The sequence below is a fragment of the Camelina sativa genome, chromosome 13 (genome assembly GCF_030686135.1).
Source record: "Camelina sativa cultivar CO46 ecotype springtype chromosome 13, ASM3068613v1".
NCBI classification, from domain to species: domain Eukaryota; kingdom Viridiplantae; phylum Streptophyta; class Magnoliopsida; order Brassicales; family Brassicaceae; genus Camelina; species Camelina sativa.
The window spans coordinates 9,397,923-9,419,540 of record NC_141892.1 but is presented as its reverse complement, the minus strand read 5'-3'; the positions used below and the strand labels follow the sequence as shown (position 1 = coordinate 9,419,540).

The window sequence follows — 21,618 nt, the reverse complement described above, 5'->3', positions numbered from 1 at the left end:
CAAGTCGGTAGGTTCTTGAGCGGTCCTGAGAACTAAGTACGTTCAATATGTGGTGTGGGCCTATATAAGGCCTAAGAAAAAAAAGAAATAAAAAACATGTTTCATGATTTAACCTAATAAAACAAAAATTCTTGCGCGATAACCAAACTTGACGAGTCTTTCGTCAGTTGGACCAACTTCATCTGTGTCTAATCACCTTAACCATAGCATCTTCCAAAACCCTAAAATCGATGAATTAGGTTAGTAGTCGACCTTGTCACTGCGGTTCAAAATTGCAAAGTGAATATGATGGAGGAAAGGGAAGCTCGAGAGGATTTGATAAGCAAATTACCCGACTCTTTGTTATCTGAGATGATCTCGTATCTTCCGACGACAAAGGATATTGTGAGGACTAGTGTTCTGTCCAAGAGGTGGAAAAGTGTGTGGCTTTTGATTCCCAGGTTGCACTTGGACTCTTGTGAGTTTCCAAATTACAATGCCTTTGTGAGTTTTATGGACAAGTTCCTAGATTTCTCTAGAGAACATAAGTTGGGACTACACAGCCTAAGGCTAAGTCTTCATAAGGATGCAAATGATCTGTCTTGTGTAACGCGTTGGAAAGACTTCTTGGCTATTCCTCAGCTTAAGCATCTTGATGTCGAGTGTCTTCTTGTGAATCGTGAGTGTTTTCAAGTGACGTCCCTAAGCCTTTGTGAGAAACTCCTTTACCTAAGACTCCATCGAGTTCATCTAGGTAGGTTTGTGGTGGCTGTTTCATTACCCTGTCTCAAGACTATGCGTTTAGAAGATTGTTTCTGTTCCAATGAGGCGAGTCTAGAGTCGCTTATCTCATCTTGCCCTGTTCTTGAAGATTTGAGCATTCTCAGAATAAATTATAATACAACGGTTTTACGTGTGCACTCTCAGACATTAACCAGCTTCACTATATATATGGTTGAGTTTGATGATGATGATGATGATGATGATGATGATGATGATATTATCAGATATAAAGAAAACAAGAGGCTTGTGATTGATGCCCCTAGACTCAAATATTTGAGTTTCGTAGGTTATGCTTATGCGGGTAAGACCATAATCAGTTCTAGTTCCTTAACCAAGGTCAATATTCTTGGCGATTTTCAAGTGAAGGATGATGAAGTAGCCCGTAACTTTTTCACCAGTATCTCGATCGCTAGGGATATGAAGATCTCTGTCAAGGGCTTTCTCGGTAATTAATATATACCTATATATATATCTATAATGCTCTTAGACGAATTTTTTGTTCTCCAATATTCTGATCTCCCTTTTTTTTTTGGTTTGGATGAGCAGTTTATCAACAAGTTTGTGCCATTATCACAATTTTGCAACTTGTCCTGTTTGGAAATAGAGCTTTATTCATTCTACCTGAAAAAGCTGCTAACGTTTCTTGAAAGCTTTCCGAATCTTAAATCCTTAATCTTGGTAGGTAACAATTACCCTAGAGTTTTACAGTACAGTTTATAAGAAATGCATGTGTTAACTGTTATCAAGAAACTCATTGATGTTAGTGCTTGTTACTGCAGGGTTTAATTTGGTACCATGGGAGAGAAATAAGAAATTCATCATCCCTTCCCAAGTGTTTGTTGTCATCGCTAGATTTTGTAGAGGTGAAAAGCACAAACGAGGCAGATGATTCTATTACAATGGAAGTAGCAAAGTTCTTCGTAGCGAACTCAGTAGTCCTCAGGAAAGTTATTTTGTCTTTCAGGTCTTCCTTGCTAAAACAAGATTCCACCGTTCTAAGTGATATCCTTGCATGGCCAAGGCGATCTAGCTCATGCAAAATCGCAATTAGATAATTGTTGAAAATAACTTTCCAGTCTTTTTATATATGATCAGACATTGTTGGATTTTGTAAGCTTTGGACATATCTTAATCGATAACGTTTGAGGATTTCAAAACTGTTTTATGTGGTAATCTTGATTCTTGAATGTACGGAAATAATCTGTTTGGGGTAGTCAAAAAGTTTTATAATCTTATTAGCCAAAAGATGTTTGGGGCAGTCACTAGAAAAAACACAAATCATAGCCAGCTACAAAAAGTAACTCCTTTTTCAGAGTCATCATCGTCACTAGACTCGTCTTCGTCGTTAGACGATTCAGGCTTCACTTCTGCAAGCTATGCCTTTGGCTTTGAATCAGCCTTGACAACATTCGAAGCAGGAGCTCCAGCATTTCCTGAAATGTTTTGAAGTAAAATAACATCGGAGATGATTTCCCTTTTAGCATAGTTTTGTATAGGGAATTTTTACTGACACCCGCACTAGGTTGCGGGGTTTTGTTTAGGAAATTTTTATTTAATAATACATATAAGTTGTAATATAAATCATATTGTTTAACACTATAATTAAATCAAACAGATATATGCCTCTCATTTTTTAAGAACTATACATGAGGTGAACGCCTTATACTGAAATTCCATATACAAGCTTCATGTAATTTCTTGAGCATTTATTTGTTTGCATTCTTGAAAAAAATGTACAATAATATTCTGTCTGCAAATATATTTAAAAATTAATTCCATTTAAAGTTCTTACGTTAAAACACAGTTTTTAGAGTAATAACAATAAACTTTTGGAGTGAAAAATTGGACAGAATTAGGCAGTTTATTGGAAATTACGGGAGATAGGGGGCCGACGGTCGCAGGCCTCCCGAGAGATGCAGTAGTGGCAGATGCTATTCGTGAGGGACAGTGGTGGATCTCTAATAGCCGAAGCCGACATCCCATAATCCAGCTTTTGAAGCAGTGTCTACCCTTACCGTCAGTGGTGAATCTGCAAGGAACTGGAGATGATGAAGGAGATGACACTTTCTTATGGAAAGTGGGACAGGCACCACCGTCTGGGGTTTTCTCCACTGCAATTACGTGGGAGCACCTTAATCCTCAAGGAGAAAAAGTCCACTGGTTTGAGGGAGTATGGTTTAAGGAAAAAATCCCAAAACATGCTTTCATCTCTTGGTTAGCAGCTCTGAAAAGACTGAGTACAAGGGACAGGATGCTGAGTTGGGGGCTGCAGGTCCCACCTAACTGCCTTCTTTGTAACTCGCAAAACGACTCCCATCAGCATTTGTTCTTTGACTGTGTATTTGCAGGGGAAATATGGAGGCATTTCTACTCACGAGTACAGGTTAACCCTCCTCCTTTATTTTAGAATGCTTTATCCTGGCTCAAACGTCCCTGCAGGAATAGGAATGTTTCGATAATCCTCCGATTGGTCTTCCAAGCTTCTTTGTACCTAATCTGGAAAGAAAGAAACTCAAGACTGCATACCACAATATCTAGACCTCCGATCAGTTTGATTAAAGAGATCAAAGTCATCATCCGAAGTCGCTTAGAGCCTTTCTCTAGAGTGCAATCCTCAAGACAAGCAAGGAATCAAGAGGAATCCCTTTTAATTACTTGGTTTGCCCGGTTTCAGAACTAATGAGCTCAGTGTTAAGCTTCTTCTTTGGTCTTTGTTTATGTGTATTTTACAGGTGTTACTCGTTTGGAGGCACCGTTGATTTGCAGATGTAACCGGTACTCTGTTTGAAGAGTTAAATGAAATGAATGAAGATTAGTTAAAAAAAAAAAAATAATAAATAACAATAAACTTTATATTATCTTAACAACTAATTTAAAGTTCAATAATCAAATAGATATGTTCCTAGTGAAATCACAACAACTAAAATTTAGGAAAACATTAGGCATCAAGATGAAAGGGCTTACTTGGATATCTAGACTGAGGATGGGAACAAAGAGTTTCAGTACTGGTCTGATCAGAAATTTGAAGAGATTCGATACCACTGGACAAGGACGATTAAGACTTGAATATTTGGACCGTTTTCTCACTCTATTGGTTTTATTTGTGATCAAGTCAAAAGAAAAATGATTATTTCCTCTAAATACTTAAATGATACATAAGTCCAACTAAGAAAGCTTAGCGCCTACTGTTCATAATTAACCCCAAATCCACAAACAATATGAAAACTGTAAGACTTAATCCCTCAACCGTATAATGCTTCTTCCTTCCCCGGAAAAACACAGACGACACAAAACAAATGATTAATTAGGGAGTACATGCATTGAAACTAACCTCACCGGAGGATGAAAGTATTGTGTATTTGAATTTCCACCCGAAGTTCTCTAGCTTTCCAAATTATTTATTACATAAATCTAAACAGTTGGTATTAATTGCGAGAGTGGACTTGGTGTACATACCCATCAATTGGTAATTGTCGTTCCAGTCAATCTCACAAGATACAATTGATGTGCCATTGTAATCCAAAAATCTGCAGATAAAAGACAATGTAAGATATATCAAAATTCTCATAAAAAAGTATCCCTAGAGACTAGACATGCATATCCAAAGACAGATCGTATGATATATAGTAGGCTTTATAAGAAAAACACACTTTCCATGATGATTTTAGAATCTAATATTATGATCAATACATCCATCGAGCATTATGTGATGTAACAATTTATGTCTACTTTTTTATTTATTAGTTATCATAAATCAATTAATTCTATATTGAAATAAGAAGAAAAACAAAGATTGGACGCCTAAGAGAGACAATCAACAAAGCTAAAGAGACATTAATTAACATGAAACTTTGAAGAAAATAACACTCTCTACATTACAAAAACAACACTTTCAAGTCTCCTTTATTTTATTGGTTGTGCAATTTTCAATGGTCCGTAAATGAGTTTTCTTATCAACACAAGGGTCTACAAAAATTTGATATCCCAAGTTCATAGTCTATAAACATAGTTTTTTTTTTGGGTTCCAAGGTTATAAAGATAGACTTAGTTTTAAAATATTGATGGTAAGAAAGTGAAAGTGATGTGATGCTTTGCTTCTGTTCATGGCTAGACAATAAAGCTTTTTTGGCACTTATCTCTCCTAATTAAAGAATCTGAGCACTTGAAAAATTACGAAGCCTTAACATTTTAGCTCCAACAACATTTACCAACGAGAAAGAGCAAATGTAAACTAATAACTTAGGAAACCCCTTGATGAGCTCGTATCTTGATCTAACCTTGCCATATTTCATGTCGTCGATCTAATCTTTTTAGAACTAAAAATCTTTCAAAGCTTTCGTTTTCAATGCTTTTGACACTTTAATTTGTAAATAAATATTTTCTAAGATCAGAGATACAACTGATTGTCGCCAACCAAATAATCAAAATACTAAACACGGTGGGAACAAATACCAACTTTGCTAAATATGATATCCTCACAGAAAGTGTAGATAGAATCAAGTGTATTTCTCCAACCATCCTTCCTTCATATGGATTCATTATAGCTCTCTTTCTTCAAGATCCTTTATAACCTTAAACGCACCCTAAATGATTTTTCATATGAAATGTTTTTGGATCTGTTCTTCTGATCGAATTCTTGTTCACTTCAAATTCAATCATCGATTTGAGAAGGATTGACATAGCTGCTACGGCCTCGATCGGGAGGAGGGAGAAAAAGTGACGTGTAAAGGAGATTGATTTTTATTGGAACATAATGCTTAGTTGTATTAATTGTTATAATTTGATTGGATAAGTTTTTAATAATGAGTCATGCTTACAAGAGTTTAAAAAGCTTAGGTGTCAACACCAGGTGAGAAACGTTCTACTTTTATTTTCTTGATTTTTACCCGAACCGGTTCTTTTTTTTTTCATTCATTACAAATTCTCTGCAGTAAACTCTCATCACTAGTCTAGATTTTTATTTTGTTTTCCATACAAAGCCTTTGTGAAAGATGCATTTCCTAAAGAAGAGATAATAGGTAGACTCATTGTAGCAAATCTGTGAGGGTGGCGAAAATAACGAGGCTATTGGGTTTCATCTGCAGCGACAAATCGACGCTGTTTTGAGTATTGGTATGTCAGATGAATTGAAAAATAATTAAATCATGGAATAGTGGTATCTATATGAAATGCAAATCGTTTGTTTAATGTAGCGGAATAGTTGAATCATGGTTCACATGTTTGTTTTGTGATGCAGATAACTTGTCTTGAATGTTTTTTTCCAAAAGAGAAATCAAATGAGCAACCGAGGAGCAATTCATAGACATGGAGTAGATAGGATAAGCGGCTTACCTGATCATTTGCTAAGTCATATACTCTCTAATCTTCCTACAAAGAAAGTTGTTACTACTAGCATTCTTTCCAAAAGATGGAGAAAACTCTGGCGTGCAATGCCTTTTCTGGATATAGACCTTGGTGATTTCAACGATGATTTCGCTACCTTTGTCAGTTTCGCCTCTTCGTTTCTTGAAAACTCTAATGAGCGATGCTTAGACAAGCTCAAGCTCTCTTTCGAGAGGGAAGATGTTTATCTGTCATCCTCAGTCTTGTCGTGGGTCCAAGAAGTAGTTAAGCGTGAAATCCAACATCTTGAAGTCATATTTGATTCGGTTGATTCGGTCGATATGATGTTAAAGCTTTACTTATGTGAGACTTTGGTTTCATTGAAACTTCAGAACGTGTGGCTGGAATGTTTCGAGATTGTGTCTTTGCCTAATCTCAAGGTGATGCATCTTGTAGAGAATTTATATGGTTGTGATGATACTATGAAGAACTTGATCTCATCCTGCCCCGTTCTTGAAGACCTAACTATTGTTAGATTGGTAGCTGAAGTCACGGCGAAAGTTTTACAGGTGAGCTCCCCGTCACTAAATAGTCTCAAACTCCTTGTTGATCATGGCGATGGTTCGTACACAGACGATAGTGACGATTGGAAGGTTATCATTGATGCTCCTCAGCTCACCTATCTAAGTCTACATGATCATCAGTCAGCTGGTTTTGTGATAAGCAAAATGGATTCATCCGCAAAGGTAGAAATCAACGTCGCTTTTAATGTGGAAGATATTGAGAATATAGAAGATATTGAGAATATAGATGACTCATTCGAGAGAAGCGCTGTCCATAAATTACTTACCTCACTCTCAAGCGTAAGGGACATGACTTTAAGCGGAACAACTTTGAAGGTGTATACACATATACTCCCTACTTTTCAAAATATAGGATATTTTGAGTAAACGTATGTAGATTAAGAAAATACTACTTTAAAAAAAGTTTAACCAATCATAAATAATACTCCATAATAGAAATTATTAAATTAATCTAAAAGTTGCATAGAAACTTGAAAACATCTTATATTGTAAAACAAAATAATTTCTGTAAAACATTGTATATTATGAAAGGTGGGAGTATATATATATATATATATATAATTGTTGAATGTGTCTCTTTGGATGAGAATAAAAAAATTGTGTTTTGCAGATCATGCGTCACTACATGAAGCACGAATCCATGCCTCAGTTTCGTAACATGAAGCAGTTATATGTGAAGTTATATATATGTGATCTGGAAATCTTGCCAGGCGTTCTTGAGTGCTGTCCAAACCTCAAATCCCTTGTCGTGGTAATAAATTTGCTTTTAAAAAACCATATATATATGTAATATGTTTCACTTTCACCGTTACAAAAAGATGTTATTTAACATATGCAGAAGCTGAACAAGGTAATGGAAAGAGAGGAAATCAGTTTCTCATCGGTGCCAAAGTGTTTGCAGTCAAGCCTCGAGTATGTTGAGATTAAAAGAACCAAGTATGGAAATGGAGTTGAGATGAAACTATCAAAATATTTCCTCGAGAATTCGCTAGTCCTCGAGAAGTTTACGCTATGCAGACGTTTTCTTAGCAAGGAACAAGAGTCTCTCGTCGTTAAGGGACTCAAGGCATTCAATAAAGGTTCTAGTGCTGCTCAGGTCAACGTTGTTGTACTTTGAAGATGAGGTTTGAGTTGTTGGAAAGACGTTATGATTTTATTTTATTTTCTAAAACTACAGTTTGGTTTCAATTTGTGAAAACCTTTGTTCGGTTGGGATGTTATATTTGGATCTGGTTTTGAATTTTTCTTTTTCTTAAAAACTGGTTTAGTAATCAAAATTTATTTCAACTATATGTTGCCCTAATTTTGGAATTGGTTCAGTTTTCGTTCGTAGTATTTACCATTTAATTTGGGTGTTTTATTAGTTATATAGACAGGAATAAACTCATGTAGTGTTGTGTCTATGAGATAGAGAAAAGGGCATAGGAGGAGCTGGTTGGGTGTTTGGGGAAATATAGTGGTACTGTTCTGCTTCATAGTAGAAGGAACTTTGGTTTGGTTACCACAGAGTGTGAAGCAGAAGAACTGGAGGGGTAGCTGTGGCCAGTGGGCAATGGAAAGTACGGCAAGCTTAGAGTCTTTTTTTTTGCGGTTGAAGACAAGGTCTTGTTTGGGGCCGCCATTAGAAAAAACGAAATCATAGTTAGCTACAAAAACTAACTTCTTGCAGGTTTTTAGATCCCTATAACTGCATCTCCCTGAGACATGTAAGCGGCTGATAAAACAAATCATAAATTTATCTTTTTCCAAAATGTATCAGTGGTCAGTTTTCGAATACACTAGAGAGGTTTCAAGTTCCCAACATTTGAAGTATAAGAACAACAAAACATATCTCTCTGAATACATATGCCATTCAAGAGGTAAATATAATCAAAGACGACATCTAATAACACAACTATGTGAAGACTCTCTGCATGTGTTCCTTGTCTCTTGTTGATCCATTAAAACCGGTGAAACCACTTCTTTTGTCGCCATGTAAGTTTCTCAAAGATTTAAAATGACATCCTCTGTTCTTCCCGGGTTTGAAGGTAGGGCAAGTCACTAGTTTCTTGAGCGATCCTTAAGCTTATCTGAGATAAAAGAAAAAAGTAAAATATCCAGTGATCTGAAAACAGAACTGTGAGATTAGATATTATTGTGTACAGGTTATGCCTAATGCTTACCCGCTTTCGCTTCCTTCTTCTCCTCGTCTCTGCACTGGTTTCTCCATATAAATCACCGTGTTCAGTCTCATTGTATCCACCATCAACCATTGTTTTCGCATCCGCTTTGCAAACAGGTGCAACAATATTTGGATTACTATGATGGTTCTCTGGTGATGAACAGTCCATGAGGAAGCGTATACCACATCCTTTTATTTTGCAGCCAGAAATACTAGTGAAATGAAACTCTATAACCACCTTATCATAGTTTAGTTCAGCTAAGGGAAAATTATATTGGTTCAGAGGGAAACGACTATCAAATATAACCAAATGACTATCCATCTGAGGTGTAAAGAAGGCATCTCGACAGTCAGCGGAATCAAAGTGGTTGCTGCGTTTACCACTCAAGCGACAACCTGAGGACATGGATTCAGCATCAAGCACGACGCAAGCTCTAAATCCCAAGAATTGTTGAGAGAGAGCGCTCTGAGTCTGATGTAATGACAAAGGGATGGCAAAAGAGCTTCTAGTAGTTTGGTAGGTGAAATACAAAGGCACTTGTCCTCCTGGAAATATGAGATACTTCAAAACTGATTGTTGTTGAACAAGAGCTTCTTCTTCTGTAGTAGCAATGCAGTTTGAAAAGTCAAGCATCTCAAGATACTTCAGTTTAGAGATGTTTGGGGACATACATTTGAGATTTTTGCATTCCCTCATACGTAGACGTTTAAGCCTGGAAAATTCCTTGATCCACCAAGGAACTTCTTCAATCGATGTTCGATTCAGATAGAGCTCTGAAATGTTACTTGAAATATCAGGAAAACTCTTCAACCGTGAGCATCTACCAAGATCAAGACGATAGAGAGATTCGAGGTTGATGCCGGTTGGAAGAAGCTCTAGTTTTTCACATCCTCTCATGCTCAAGTCCCACAGTTTATTCAGATATCTGATTGAGGAAGGAAGTTCCACTAAACTCGAGCAACCGTTGAGATAGAGTGTCTCAAGATTGGTGGCCAATGATAGATCTGGGGTTTCTTTCAGGTTTTTTTATCCCCACAACTGCATCTCCCTGAGGCATGTAAGCGGCTGAGAATAACAACTCATTTAGTTAGATACGTACCAAATGCATCAGTGGTCAGTTTTCGAATACACGTGAGAGGTTTCAATCTTCAATTATAATGATATAGAACAAATTTTTGCAAAAATCTATCTATAGAAAGAACAAGAACACACGTATCTCAGACTACATATGACATTCAATCTTGAATTATAATAATACTATAATAATATGTCTAATCTTGCTACAAAACTTACTTGAACTCCTTGCCATAACTTTGTGAGCTTGCTGTGTTGCATTCTCAGTACCACGAGATGTCCAGCATGAAAGTTAGAAGGCATACGCCTCATCCCAACTCAGTAACTTGAGTTTATGGGGGAAATATTTGTCAAAGCCTTGTTGTAGGTGCAATCTGACTTCTTTACTCTGCTTCCCCAATTTCTTGTAAAATCTTAAGAACCTGAGATTAGGCATCCTTTTAAAGGCTTTCTTATGTATGTGCAACTCCTCAATCTCAGACATATCTAACGATATACCTAAAACCTTTTTCGTACCCTGAGGAAAAGTTGTAAAGATCAGACTATGTTGTAAGAGTTGTAATAAGTAGTATCGGTTCAGATATGAAAAGAGCACTCACAGTGTTATCATGAAGTAGATCCAAAATATCCATGGAATCCACCAGAAACTCCCGTTCTCTAGGCTGGTCAATGGGCTGTTTCCGAACAATTTATCTCCCCATTTCTTGTAACATGCTGTGCATCTCTACAGTGTCACACCCAACATGAATGAGGGACTTATCAACTAGGTTTTTAAACCCAATATTAACACCCAAGTCACTATCTGCAAGTAGCAGCTTGATGTAACCGATGTCCGCACCATTAAAGAAACATGCAATGAGACGAAATAATGCTTGATCATATTTGTTACTTAACCCATCGTAGCCAACTCTTAATATTATCTCAATCTTCCCATCCAAACCTTTTCGAAGCCTTGGTAACATATCAATCCAATCCTCTTTGTCCCTCCCTCGTAGATGCGAACCCAAAACATTAAGAGCCAAAGGAAGATTACCAGAAAGCTTTGCAACTTCTGACACAAGCTCTGTGAAACCATCAGGTGGAGTTTTTTGCTTGAAAGCAGATCGACATAACATCTCTAGAGCTAGTTTATCAGATGGGAGACCCACTTGGTAAATAAGATCAATCCCATGAGCCCTTAAAAATTGCTTCTCTTGAGTAACCACAATGATTCTGCTCCCACAACCAAACCAATGAGTTTGACTTGCCAAAGCATCTAACACCACTTAGATCATCCAAATCATTGATAAAGATCAGAACTTTCATATGCTTTTAGCCTCTCACTCACAATACCTAAACTAAACATCTTTTTATGTCTTTTGTACTTGATATTTCATCAGAAAGTGGCTGAGGAACGTTACGCGGACGTCTTCTCCGCTGAAGCTCGGGAACACGTCGTACACCCAATTGCGTGATGAAAGATCCATACTTGTGAAGATTTATAGTTGACAGGTTCGAAGAAGGAACGTAGGGAGCAACAAACAACGATGGCGAGAACCGTGTGAGCCAATCCGGCTTCTTCATCCTCATAGTATCACTTTCAATTTTTCTTGACACTCTTTTGACTTTGTCTTAGTGACGCCGTCAGCTATTGAGACTTACGTTGAACATAACATGGGCCGTAAGCCCAATATAGAAAAAATATTTTCATCACATTATCTTCGGAACCAAAACCGCCGGTTCGTCAGCTGAACCAACTTCAACTGACCCCTAGGATCTTCCAAAAACCCTAATTAGGTCTGATCGTTCACCTTCTTCATCTATGCAGTACTTAGTGATTTTTTAAACAGTATAAACACACTGTGGTGCTAAAGAAGTATTTAGTGTAATGTCGCGAGTGAGTATAATGGATGAAAGGAAAGCTAAAGGAATTTGTGTTAAGCGGCATGCAAGTAATTACTTAAGTGTAAAAGAGGATTTGATAAGCAAATTTCCTGACTCTTTGTTATCTGAGATGATCTCGTATCTTCCGACGACAAAGGATATTGTGAGGACTAGTGTTCTCTCCAAGAGGTGGAAAAGTGTGTGGCTTTTGATTCCAAGGTTGCACTTGGACTCTTCCGAGTTTCCAAATTACAATGCCTTTGTGAGTTTTATGGACAAGTTCCTAGATTTCTCTAGAGAACATAAGTTGGGATTACACAGCCTCAGGCTAAGACTTCATAAGGATGCAAACGATCTGTCTTGTGTCACGCGTTGGAAACACTTCTTGGCTATGCCTCAGCTTAAGCATCTTGATGTCGAGTGTCTTCTTGTGATTCGTGAGTGTTTTCAAGTGACGTCCCTAAGCCTTAATATATGTGAGAAACTCCTTTACTTAAGACTCCGTTGCGTTCATCTAGGTAGGTTTGTGGTGGCTTCTTCATTACCCTGTCTCAAGACTATGCGTTTAGAATATTGTTTCTATTCCAATGAGGCGAGTCTAGAGTCGCTTATCTCATCTTGCCCTGTTCTTGAAGATTTGAGCATTCTCAGAAGGTTAGATGATAACATAACGGGTTTACGAGTGCACTCTCAGACATTAACCAGATTCACTATAAATATGGTTGGGTATGATAATGATGATGATGATGATGATGATGATGATGATGATAGAGATAAAGAAAACATAAGACTTGTGATTGAAGCCCCTAGACTCAAATATTTGAGTTTCGTAGATTATGATTATGATTGTAAGACCATAATCAATTCTAGTTCCTTAACCAAGGTCAATATTCTTGGCGATTTTCAAGTGAAGGATGATGAAGTAGCCCGTAACTTTTTCACCAGTATCTCGATCGCTAGGGATATGAAGATCTCTGTCAAGGCTTTCGCGGTAATACCTATATATCTAATGCTTTTCCATGAATTTTTTGTTCTCCAATATTCTAATACCTATATATCTAATGCTCTTGCAGTTCATCAACAAGTTTGTGCCATTATCACAATTTTGCAACTTGTCCTGTTTGGAATTAGAGCTTTATTCATTCTACCTGAAAAAGCTGCTAACGTTTCTTGAAAGCTTTCCGAATCTTAAATCCTTAATCTTGGTAATAATTAATGACTACAGTTTATAAGAAATGCATGTGTATGTTATCAAGTAATTCATTGACGTTGTCTGTGTTACTGCAGGGTTTAGTATGTTTCCCTGGGAAAAGAATAAGACTTTCATCATCATTTGTTCCCAAGTGTTTGCTGTCATCGCTTGATTTTGTAGAGGTGAAAAGCAGATACAAGGAGGATGATTTTATTACAATGGAAGTAGCAAAGTACTTTGTAGCCAACTCAGTAAGTGATATCCTTGCTTGGCCAAAGCGATCTAGCTCATGTAAAATCGTAATAAGATAAATTGGTAACATAACTTTTCAGTCTTTTTATATATATATGATCAGACATTGTTGGATTTTGTGAGCTTTGGACATATCTTAATTGATAATCTTTGAGGATTTCAAAACTGTTTTATGTGGTGTTTCTTGATTCTTGACTGAAGCAGCAGCGACGGTACGCATCGTTTCTGATGCTTGCTTCTAATTAGACCTTGCACGTGGTGTGTGGGCTTAAGGCCCAAATATAAACTGATATTAGGCCAGCTATAGTACTGACGGGTCGCTAGTTGAGCCAAAACACAGATTTAAGTTGTCGTTTTAAACGTTCTGAAAAGGAGTGACTGAGAGTACTGACTAAATTCGTTAAAGACTCCAGATGAAGAAGAGGGTCTGGGATTAGTTAAAGACTCCAGATGAAGAAGAGGGTCTCATCCTCCTTAACTCGTTGTCTTCTTCCTCCTCCATTGTACTCGCCTACTCGGTCGGAGTCTCGAGGACTAAAGAGAGAAAAAATAAAACCTTTCTCTAAATTCTCGCAAACGCGTGCCTAAAGTAGAGCTTGAGTGTTGGAACTTCGCTAAAGACTCCATCTCCGTCTCTAATAAACCCATTAGGTCATTTCATTTTCTTCGTTGCTTTCTGATCTGTTTCTGAAACTCCTCCTCAATTATGCGTACTTAGTAAATAAGTTAGTATTCAAGGGTTTTCACTGTTTCTGAATCTTCGGTTTTAGTTTTGCGAGCGGATTCAATGGCGGATATGATAAGCAAATTGCCTGATTCTTTGATATCTCAGATACTTTTGTTTCTTCCGACGACAAAAGAAGCTGTTAGGACTAGTGTTTTGTCCACTAGGTGGAAAAGTCTCTGGCTTTTGATTCCCAAATTGGATTTGGACTCTTCCAAGTTCCCTGATTACAATGCTTTTGTGAGTTTTATGGACAAGTTCATAGATTTCTCAAGGGAACACAAGTCGTGCTTGCACAAGCTCAAGCTTAGTATTCACAAGGGTGAGAGTGATCAGTGTTGCGTCACGCCGTGGATTGATCTGTGGCTACGACTAAACTTGAGCATCTTGATGTTGAGTTTGGTCCTGTGAAGCTTGAGTGTTTGGAAGTGATGCCCTTAAGCCTCTTTTTTTGTCTGTGACACGCTCCTTTACTTAAGACTCCATCGAGTGTTTTTGGGTAAGTCTGAGTCTGTATCTTTACCTTGCCTCAAGAAGATGCGTTTAGAACACAATGTATATGCCAATGAGGCTGTTCTAGAGTCACTTATCTCGGGTTGCCCAGTTCTTGAAGATTTGGAGATTGTTCGAAGGGTTGATGATAATGTTGATGTTTTACGAGTGCGCTCTCAGACATTAACCAGTCTCAGTATAGCACATGGTTTCAATGATGACGAGGAAATTGAGTATGAATGCTTGAGGGTTTTGATTGATGCCCATAGACTCATGTATTTGAATCTCGATGATGATGTAGCTGAGGTTGCTATTCTTAGCAATTTGGATTCCTTAACCAAGGTTAATATTCTTGGCGATTTTTACATGGTGAATGGTGCTGATGAAGTTGACTTGCGTGATTTTTTCACCAGTATCTTGGGAGTTAGAGATATGAAGATTTCTAACGATGCTTACGAGGTATATATGGCTTTCGAATTCACATATATATGATGGTCTTTCATGATGATAACATTGCTCACCAATATTCTTATTTCCGTTTTTTTTTTTTCTCTGGTGAGTAGCCCATTATGTTTCACCCCATGTCAGAGTCACTCCAGTTTTGCAACCTGTCTTGTTTGGAAGTAGAGATTTATTTATGCAACCTGGAAGAAGTACCACAGCTTCTTAAACGCTGTCCGAATCTAAAATCCCTAATCTTGGTAATCACTTGCACACAGTTTAACTCATACAGTCTAAAGATATGTTTGGTGTTACCCGAAATTCATTCATTCATTCATTCTGAGTGTTGTGTGTGTTTGTTTACAGGATTTACTTTCTTCCTCGAGGGCAGAACAGACAAGACTTTCGTTCGTGCCTAGGTGTTTGCTATCATCGCTTGAGTTTGTACAGATAAAAAGCATCTTCTATGGAAATCCTGTTATAATGGAACTAGCAAGGTACTTTGCAGAGAACTCTGTCATCCTCAAGAGACTTGTTTTTCGTTTGAAAGGTTCCGTTGAAGAAGACAATATCCTTGTCTTAAGGGATCTTCTTGCATTGCCGACGCGATCTAGCATATGTAAAATAGAGGCTTGTCGACCGTGAAGATGACTTTTATGTTCGTCTTGTGTTCAGAACTTAGATTGCTTTAAAATCAAAAACAGGATTTTGATTTAGATTGTTGTTGAAATCTGTTATTATGTTGTTTTTTTTTTGTGAACTTTGATCTTGACTCTTGGACTCATGTTGAGACACTTCTTTACTTCCATCAGGTATAGTTTGGTAGTTCCAAGTCTGTTTCATTACCTCGACTCAAGACTATGCGTTTAGAACTCAAATGTTTATGCCAGTGAGTCGGGTCTAGAGTCACTTTATATAATCTTGCCCTGTTCTTGAAGATTTATGCATTGTCAAAAGAGCAGATGATACTATTTTAGTTTAAGTAGTACTATTTTCATCTCTATTGTGATTGTCTGATTTTTCCTTGTTTAGTTTAAATTCAACTACACATTTGATGATATTTACCCTCTTATTATTTAACTTATTTTTAGTTTAAGTATATTTTGCTTGATTTTATCTAAAGCAAAAATATCGCGGGAAAAGTAACAGAAATATCAAAATAATTTTCCTAATGCCTAAGCCCTAGAAGACGAACCTGAGAAGCAGCCAGAGCACCGGTCCTAATTTCTTTGGCGTGCCGCGAATCGATGGTAAGATATGATCTGTTGAACTCCTTTGAGTTCTGTGTTCTTCAAATTCGTTTTAAGATTCATAATTTTGTGTGTTTAAAAGTTTTCAATTTGGTATTGTGATATGCAGATCTTGTGTTGTGTGTGTGTATCTGAAAGTGAAACAAAACAATGAGCGAGAGAGGTCGTCGTAGAGTTGGGGAAGATAGGATAAGCTTCTTACCTGATCATTTACTGTGTCAGATACTATCTGATCTACCTACTAAGATTGCTGTTAGGACTTGTGTTTTGTCCAAACGATGGAAAAGTGTCTGGCTATCCGTTCCTCTGTTGGATTTGGACGTTTCTGAGTCCCCAGCTGGTTACTCTGAATTTGCGAGTGTTGTCCATCGCTTTCTTGATATCTCTAGGGAGACACGCATACACAAGCTCGGACTTTTTCTTATGAGAAATCAGCCTTATCAGTCTTACTTGTCGCAGTGGATCCACAACGCAGTTATGCGTAAAGTTCAACATTTGGATGTTGTTATATGCCGTATGAGTTATATAGGTGAGAAGCTGATGCCCCTTAGCCTTTACACCTGTGAGTCTCTGGTATCTTTGAAACTCAATAATGTGACAGTGGCTGATTTCGAGAATGTTTCTCTACCTCGTCTGAAAATCATGCATTTAGTAGACAACAGGTATGCTAATGATGCTGGAGAATCTTATCTCATCTTGCCCGGTTCTTGAAGATTTGAAAGTTGTTAGATATGTAGAGAGAGAGTACATCGTTAAGGTTTTACGAGTACGTTCTCAGTCATTAAAGATTCTCAAACTTGTTCTAGATAGTGATGGTTATCGGGCTAGCAAGTATTGATGATTTGGAGGTTGCAATTGATGCTCCTGGACTCAGCTATTTGAGTCTTGAAGATCACCAGTCGAAACGTTTCGTTATAAGTAGTTTGAGTTCACTTGCCAAGGTAGATATTGATGTCAGTTTTGATGCGGTTAGAATTGTATTGAGAAATGTCGCTTTAAAGAGAAGTGTAGTGAGAAACTTTCTCACAAGTCTCTCGAGCGTAACGGACATGACTATGAGTGGAACAACTTTGACGGTATATATATATATATATGTCAGTGGAAGTAACTGAGTATTTGGATGTCTCTTTTGATTAAAAACGTTGTCTTTTCTTTGTGTTTGCAGCTCCTCTCTCGCTACATGATAGAGGAACCGCTGCCCCAGTTTCCTTACATGATCCAATTCTGTGCTGTCTTCTATAACTCTAATTTGGAAAAGCTTCCCAACTTTCTTGAGAGCTTTCCAAATCTCAAATCCCTTGTCTTGGTGATGAATTTAGTTTATAAACTTTTACCTTTTGAGTTACTCACATCATCATGATAAAGATAACTGATTGATATACTTCGTGAATGTTTTTTTTATGTGCAGGAGCTGGAGGAATATAAGAAGAACAATCTACTTATTTTCTCATCGTCAGTTCCAAAATGTTTAAAATCATCCTTGGAGAATGTTGAGATTCGAACACCTATAAGCGGAGCTGAACCGGAAATGAAACTAGTAAAGTACTTCCTCGAGAATTCGGCTGTTCTCAAGAAGTTTACTCTGCATTTGGGTTGTAAGAGAATGGAAAAAGAGTCTATCATCTTCATGGAACTTCTGAGCTTTAGGAGATGTTCTGCTTCTTGTGAAGTTGATGTTGAACTTGAAGGTACTTACTTATCCAAATGTGATACACAAGTTCTTGTAACGCTTAAATTTGCAGTTTTCCCTTTCAGGATAGTTTAGTATTGGGATTTTATGTATATTTTTAACAGAACCGGTTAGTTTTTTTATCCGTTACGGTTCATTTTTTATTTTTCGCAATCCTCTTCAGTCTATACACAAGTTCTTCAAACACTAATCCATCTCTAATTTATTTTTCTAGATTTCCATAGACTCATCATGCTTACACACAAGTTCAAGTTTTCTTTTGAGAGGCTGTGTTCGTATGTGTAGAATGATCATACGGTTGCATTGTTTCGAGTTTGTGTCTTTACCTCTAGAGTATATACAATTGGGTTTGAAGATCTTGGGTCACTACTCAGACGGAAACAAAAATCAAGTAATGCATGCGATTTTTTTAGTCATCTTTCACATTCCAGCAATATTCATACTGAACTACATAGGAAAGTAGAAACTGCAATACTCAAAATAGCTCTTCCAATAGAAAGAGATAAATTCTCAAAATATAAAATAAAAAGGATAAAATCCCAAAAGCACCCTTAATAGTTCATCATCTACTTAAAACCAAAATATCTCTCCTTGATCCATCTCCTTAGGCTCTACCCTTTCCCTTGCCCTTGTTAGACCCCTTGTTGTTAGAACCACCGAACTGTTTGCCCGAGTTGAATGGCCTGTATACACACAACATTGATTAAACATCAATCACACTGAATGCATTTTATCACATCATCGAGCTTATGAGAGATAAAGAAACAGACAACTTACTTCTTGTTGTTACCACCGGATGATTGACCTCCAGACTTGGGGCTCTGGTTCACAGGAGACTTTCCACCCTTTTTAGCTGGGTGTGGTGTGGCTGTGTGTCCTCCCTTCTTCTTCTCTTCTGTACCAATGTAAGACAATGTAGTTCTCTTTCATCAGAATACATACAATCATTCTGGTTATTCGTCATAATTCTATTAAGATTGACTAATCTAAATAGATCTCAACTCTACAGAGACAAAGAAAGAGTTTTATCATTCTAACCTGTCTTCTGAGGAGTAGCTGCTGGTGCTGCTACTTGTTTTGCCTTCTTTCCCGAGACAGGTGCTTTGGAAGCAGATTCATTTGGCCTCTTCTTGTTGATTGGCTCAGGCTTTTCAAAAAAACATACGAAACAGTAAAGTGAGAAAAAGGACTATGTATTAAGCACAGTAAGCAGAGCAATTGTTAAATTGACAGTATATCTACCTTCTTGGGAGTCTCCTCCTCCTCTTCATCCTCAGAATCCTCCTCCTCTTCATCATCATCCGAGTCATCTTCATCAACATCCATCTACAAAAAAAACATCACCACAAAATTTATCACCAACCTACTCAACTTCTCCGGAATGTATGAATGCACATACTACTATCAGATAAGGAAAAACACAAATCACAGACAGGTAAAAAAAAAAAACTCACTCCTTTCTCAGAGTCATCATCGTCATCAGACTCGTCTTCCCCGTCGTCAGAGGAATCCTCATCATCTTCAGATTCAGGCTTCACTTCTTCAGGCTTGGCCTTTGGCTTAGAGTCAGCCTTGACAACATTCGAAGCAGCAGCTCCAGCATTTCCTGAAATGTATAATACAATAACATTGGAGATGAGATAACAACTTTTTAAAGAAAAGAAAACAAAGACAATAGTAGCAGCATCCGCAACGCTTACCATTGGCAGGAGCAGGAGCAATGGCAGGAACAGCAGCAGGAACATCTTCATCCTCTTCTGAGGAGGAGTAGTAGTCACCATCGTCCTGGTCGATGTTGGGAGATTTGTAACCAACGAAGTGGATGCTTCCTTTGGTACAGTTGTGGGAAAGCTCAAAATCTTTCTCAAAGACAAGATCAAAGCTAATCTGAGGGAACTTGTCTTGAGAAAGGGTTCCAATAACAAGCTTCTTCCTGTCAACAGTCACAGTCAAGACAATAGGTTCTCCCGTTTTCACCTTACCGTCAATCGACGCCTACAAACATAGAGAGAAACACGGAATCAATCAAGCTAGTTCGTTGCAGCTAACCTAAACATATTCAAACAACCTAGTTTTTAAAAAAATAAATAAAAAAAAATAATAACCTGAGAGATGTGGATGAGGTGGTGTTCTTCAGGCCTCACAGTGAGAGATGCCCCTGGCTTCACTTCAGCTCCTATATAACATTATACACAAGAAATCAAAGATGAGTAACGTTCATCACTTTGTTTACTTTAGAGAAACTAAACGAAACCTAAACCAGCTTAGCTAACAAACGTAACAAAGTATAAACAGATACACACGATTCTAACAGTTTTCAAAATCGAGTAAGAAACTCTAACGAAAGTTAAAAACGAACACGAAACACACGAATGGATGATAAAGCAAAGCAAAAAAACACAAGTTTCTCATGAAACAACCGATCGAATTCTAGAAACGTGAAAACAGTAGAGACGACGGAGATAAATAAACAAGGTTGAAGAGGACAGATGCTTACCCCAGAACTCCATTGTTGTTGAACGAGGAAGAGAGAAAATGAGCTTTTAGGGTTTTTATCGAGGAAGCGAAGAAAAAGAGAGAATTGCGAGTGAAAGAGGCAGAGAAGAAGAAGAGGTTTTGCGGACATTATATAATCGAGGAGAGGTTTAAGAAGAGCCTCCTAGGGTTCTTCTTGGGCGGCTCTCTCTCTACGACGTCGTTTTGGGTTTAATGCGGCGTAGTATAAATTGTAACGCTTCCATTATTTTCGAATATTGCCTTAATGATAAAATGGTAAAAATCCATCTCACCAGAAAGGAAAAAAATGGTAAAAATCCAAATTTATGAATTTAAATATTTCGAGAAGATTCTCATAAATTATGATTTCAAGAAAATCAATATTCATTAATAGTTTTGGTTAAAAAAAAATATTTATTGGACAATACAACAACAAAAAATATCGAGGAAAATCTAGTATACCCTTCTAATCAAACTTCTATTCTCATATCCCCTGCGAAAATAACAAACTATTTATTTTTTATTTTTTTAATCAAAAATGTGGTTAAAGACAAAGAAACATATATCATTTTTGTTATTTACATATCCAACCACCTTATACCCATCCAAACCCACAAAATTCGGACAATCCAGTTGAAATCGGATCTTTCCTTTAACTACCCAACTTTTCGAATTCCTTCATTCACGACTCCACTCTCCCTCGTTCAATTCCTGTTAATTCTTCTTCTCCCTCAAGTGCAACTAAGGATAACTCGATTCTGGGTAAGTTGAAATAGGTTGGGGTTTTTCAAATTTGGGTTATTTGTTTTTCAAAATCGGGTAATATGGGTTTCGATTTTCGGTAATTTGGTTTTCAATTTTGGGGTTTGTCGATTTTTTTCATGAATTGGAGTGAAGTGGAAGTTGAAATCGGTTGTTTTTTTTTGTGTGCAAGAGTCGTAATGGTTCGTACAAAGAACCCAAGCTATGTGGAAAAATCGAATCCCCCAGCAGATCTCGAAGAAGAAGGAAATCGTGGGGATGAATCTGAACGTGATTCCGATAAGACGAACTCAATTGAGAAGTCAAATGATAAGGATTCATCGGTATGTATCTTCTCTATATTGTATAACCGTTCAAATAAGAATTCGTTCTAAAAAGTATAATTGTATAACTTAGGAAAACTTAGAAAAAGTATAACTTAGAAAAACTTGGTATAACTAGATATGTGTCTTGCAGGGATCTGAGGATGAATTCGACGTAATGCAACCTCTGAATATGTACTTCGATTACTCCCAGTATACGAAGCCTTTCAAGATGTCTGGAAAGTGTTTT

The 21,618-nt window shown here is 37.4% G+C and overlaps 3 protein-coding genes and 3 pseudogenes across 5 annotated transcripts; 4 read left to right on the top strand and 2 right to left on the bottom strand.

Moving 5' to 3' along the window:
* Nucleotides 1-160: 160 nt before the first annotated feature.
* LOC109130527 (putative FBD-associated F-box protein At5g22720) lies at nt 161-4,887 on the top strand. The gene is made up of 2 exons (XM_087482885.1): nt 161-1,207; nt 4,811-4,887. Exons 1-2 carry the CDS (start codon nt 286-288, stop codon nt 4,822-4,824), a joined length of 936 nt encoding a protein of 311 aa, XP_087339011.1. The 5' UTR covers nt 161-285; the 3' UTR covers nt 4,825-4,887.
* A 726-nt stretch (nt 4,888-5,613) lies between these two features.
* LOC104736277 (F-box/FBD/LRR-repeat protein At5g22660-like) lies at nt 5,614-7,958 on the top strand. The gene is made up of 4 exons (XM_010456233.3): nt 5,614-5,874; nt 5,999-6,983; nt 7,279-7,419; nt 7,507-7,958. The coding sequence occupies exons 2-4, from the start codon at nt 6,039-6,041 to the stop codon at nt 7,783-7,785; spliced, it is 1,365 nt and encodes a 454-aa protein (XP_010454535.2). The 5' UTR covers nt 5,614-5,874; nt 5,999-6,038; the 3' UTR covers nt 7,786-7,958.
* Nucleotides 7,959-8,659: 701 nt separating this feature from the next.
* On the bottom strand, nt 8,660-11,473 carry LOC109128347 (disease resistance protein RPS6-like; annotated as a pseudogene).
* A 316-nt stretch (nt 11,474-11,789) lies between these two features.
* Nucleotides 11,790-15,710, top strand: LOC109124946 (uncharacterized; annotated as a pseudogene). Its single transcript, XR_015577663.1, has 6 exons — nt 11,790-12,758; nt 12,841-12,972; nt 13,055-13,210; nt 13,942-14,886; nt 14,991-15,128; nt 15,235-15,710. The product of XR_015577663.1 is annotated as an uncharacterized LOC109124946 (transcript).
* A 264-nt stretch (nt 15,711-15,974) lies between these two features.
* On the top strand, nt 15,975-18,021 carry LOC104736276 (putative F-box/FBD/LRR-repeat protein At5g22670; annotated as a pseudogene). Its single transcript, XR_015578372.1, has 4 exons — nt 15,975-16,118; nt 16,228-17,194; nt 17,284-17,424; nt 17,527-18,021. The product of XR_015578372.1 is annotated as a putative F-box/FBD/LRR-repeat protein At5g22670 (transcript).
* Nucleotides 18,022-18,366: 345 nt separating this feature from the next.
* Nucleotides 18,367-20,524, bottom strand: LOC104736275 (histone deacetylase HDT2). The gene is made up of 8 exons (XM_010456228.3): nt 20,306-20,524; nt 19,914-19,984; nt 19,509-19,803; nt 19,263-19,414; nt 19,051-19,134; nt 18,847-18,955; nt 18,586-18,703; nt 18,367-18,491 (listed from the first exon to the last, which is right to left on the bottom strand). The coding sequence occupies exons 1-8, from the start codon at nt 20,316-20,318 to the stop codon at nt 18,413-18,415; spliced, it is 921 nt and encodes a 306-aa protein (XP_010454530.2). The 5' UTR covers nt 20,319-20,524; the 3' UTR covers nt 18,367-18,412.
* Between the last annotated feature and the right edge of the window lie 1,094 nt (nt 20,525-21,618).

Coding starts and splice junctions, on each gene's coding strand:
- LOC109130527 (XM_087482885.1), top strand. CDS start 286: ATGATGGAGGAAAGGGAAGCTCGAGAGGATTTGATAAGCAAATTACCC.
- LOC104736277 (XM_010456233.3), top strand. CDS start 6,039: ATGAGCAACCGAGGAGCAATTCATAGACATGGAGTAGATAGGATAAGC. Junction 6,984..7,278: donor TAAGCGGAACAACTTTGAAG/GTGTATACACAT, acceptor TGTGTTTTGCAG/ATCATGCGTCACTACATGAA. Junction 7,420..7,506: donor ACCTCAAATCCCTTGTCGTG/GTAATAAATTTG, acceptor TAACATATGCAG/AAGCTGAACAAGGTAATGGA.
- LOC104736275 (XM_010456228.3), bottom strand. Junction 19,415..19,508: donor TGCTCCTGCTCCTGCCAATG/GTAAGCGTTGCG, acceptor TATACATTTCAG/GAAATGCTGGAGCTGCTGCT. Junction 18,492..18,585: donor TCCGGTGGTAACAACAAGAA/GTAAGTTGTCTG, acceptor GTGTGTATACAG/GCCATTCAACTCGGGCAAAC.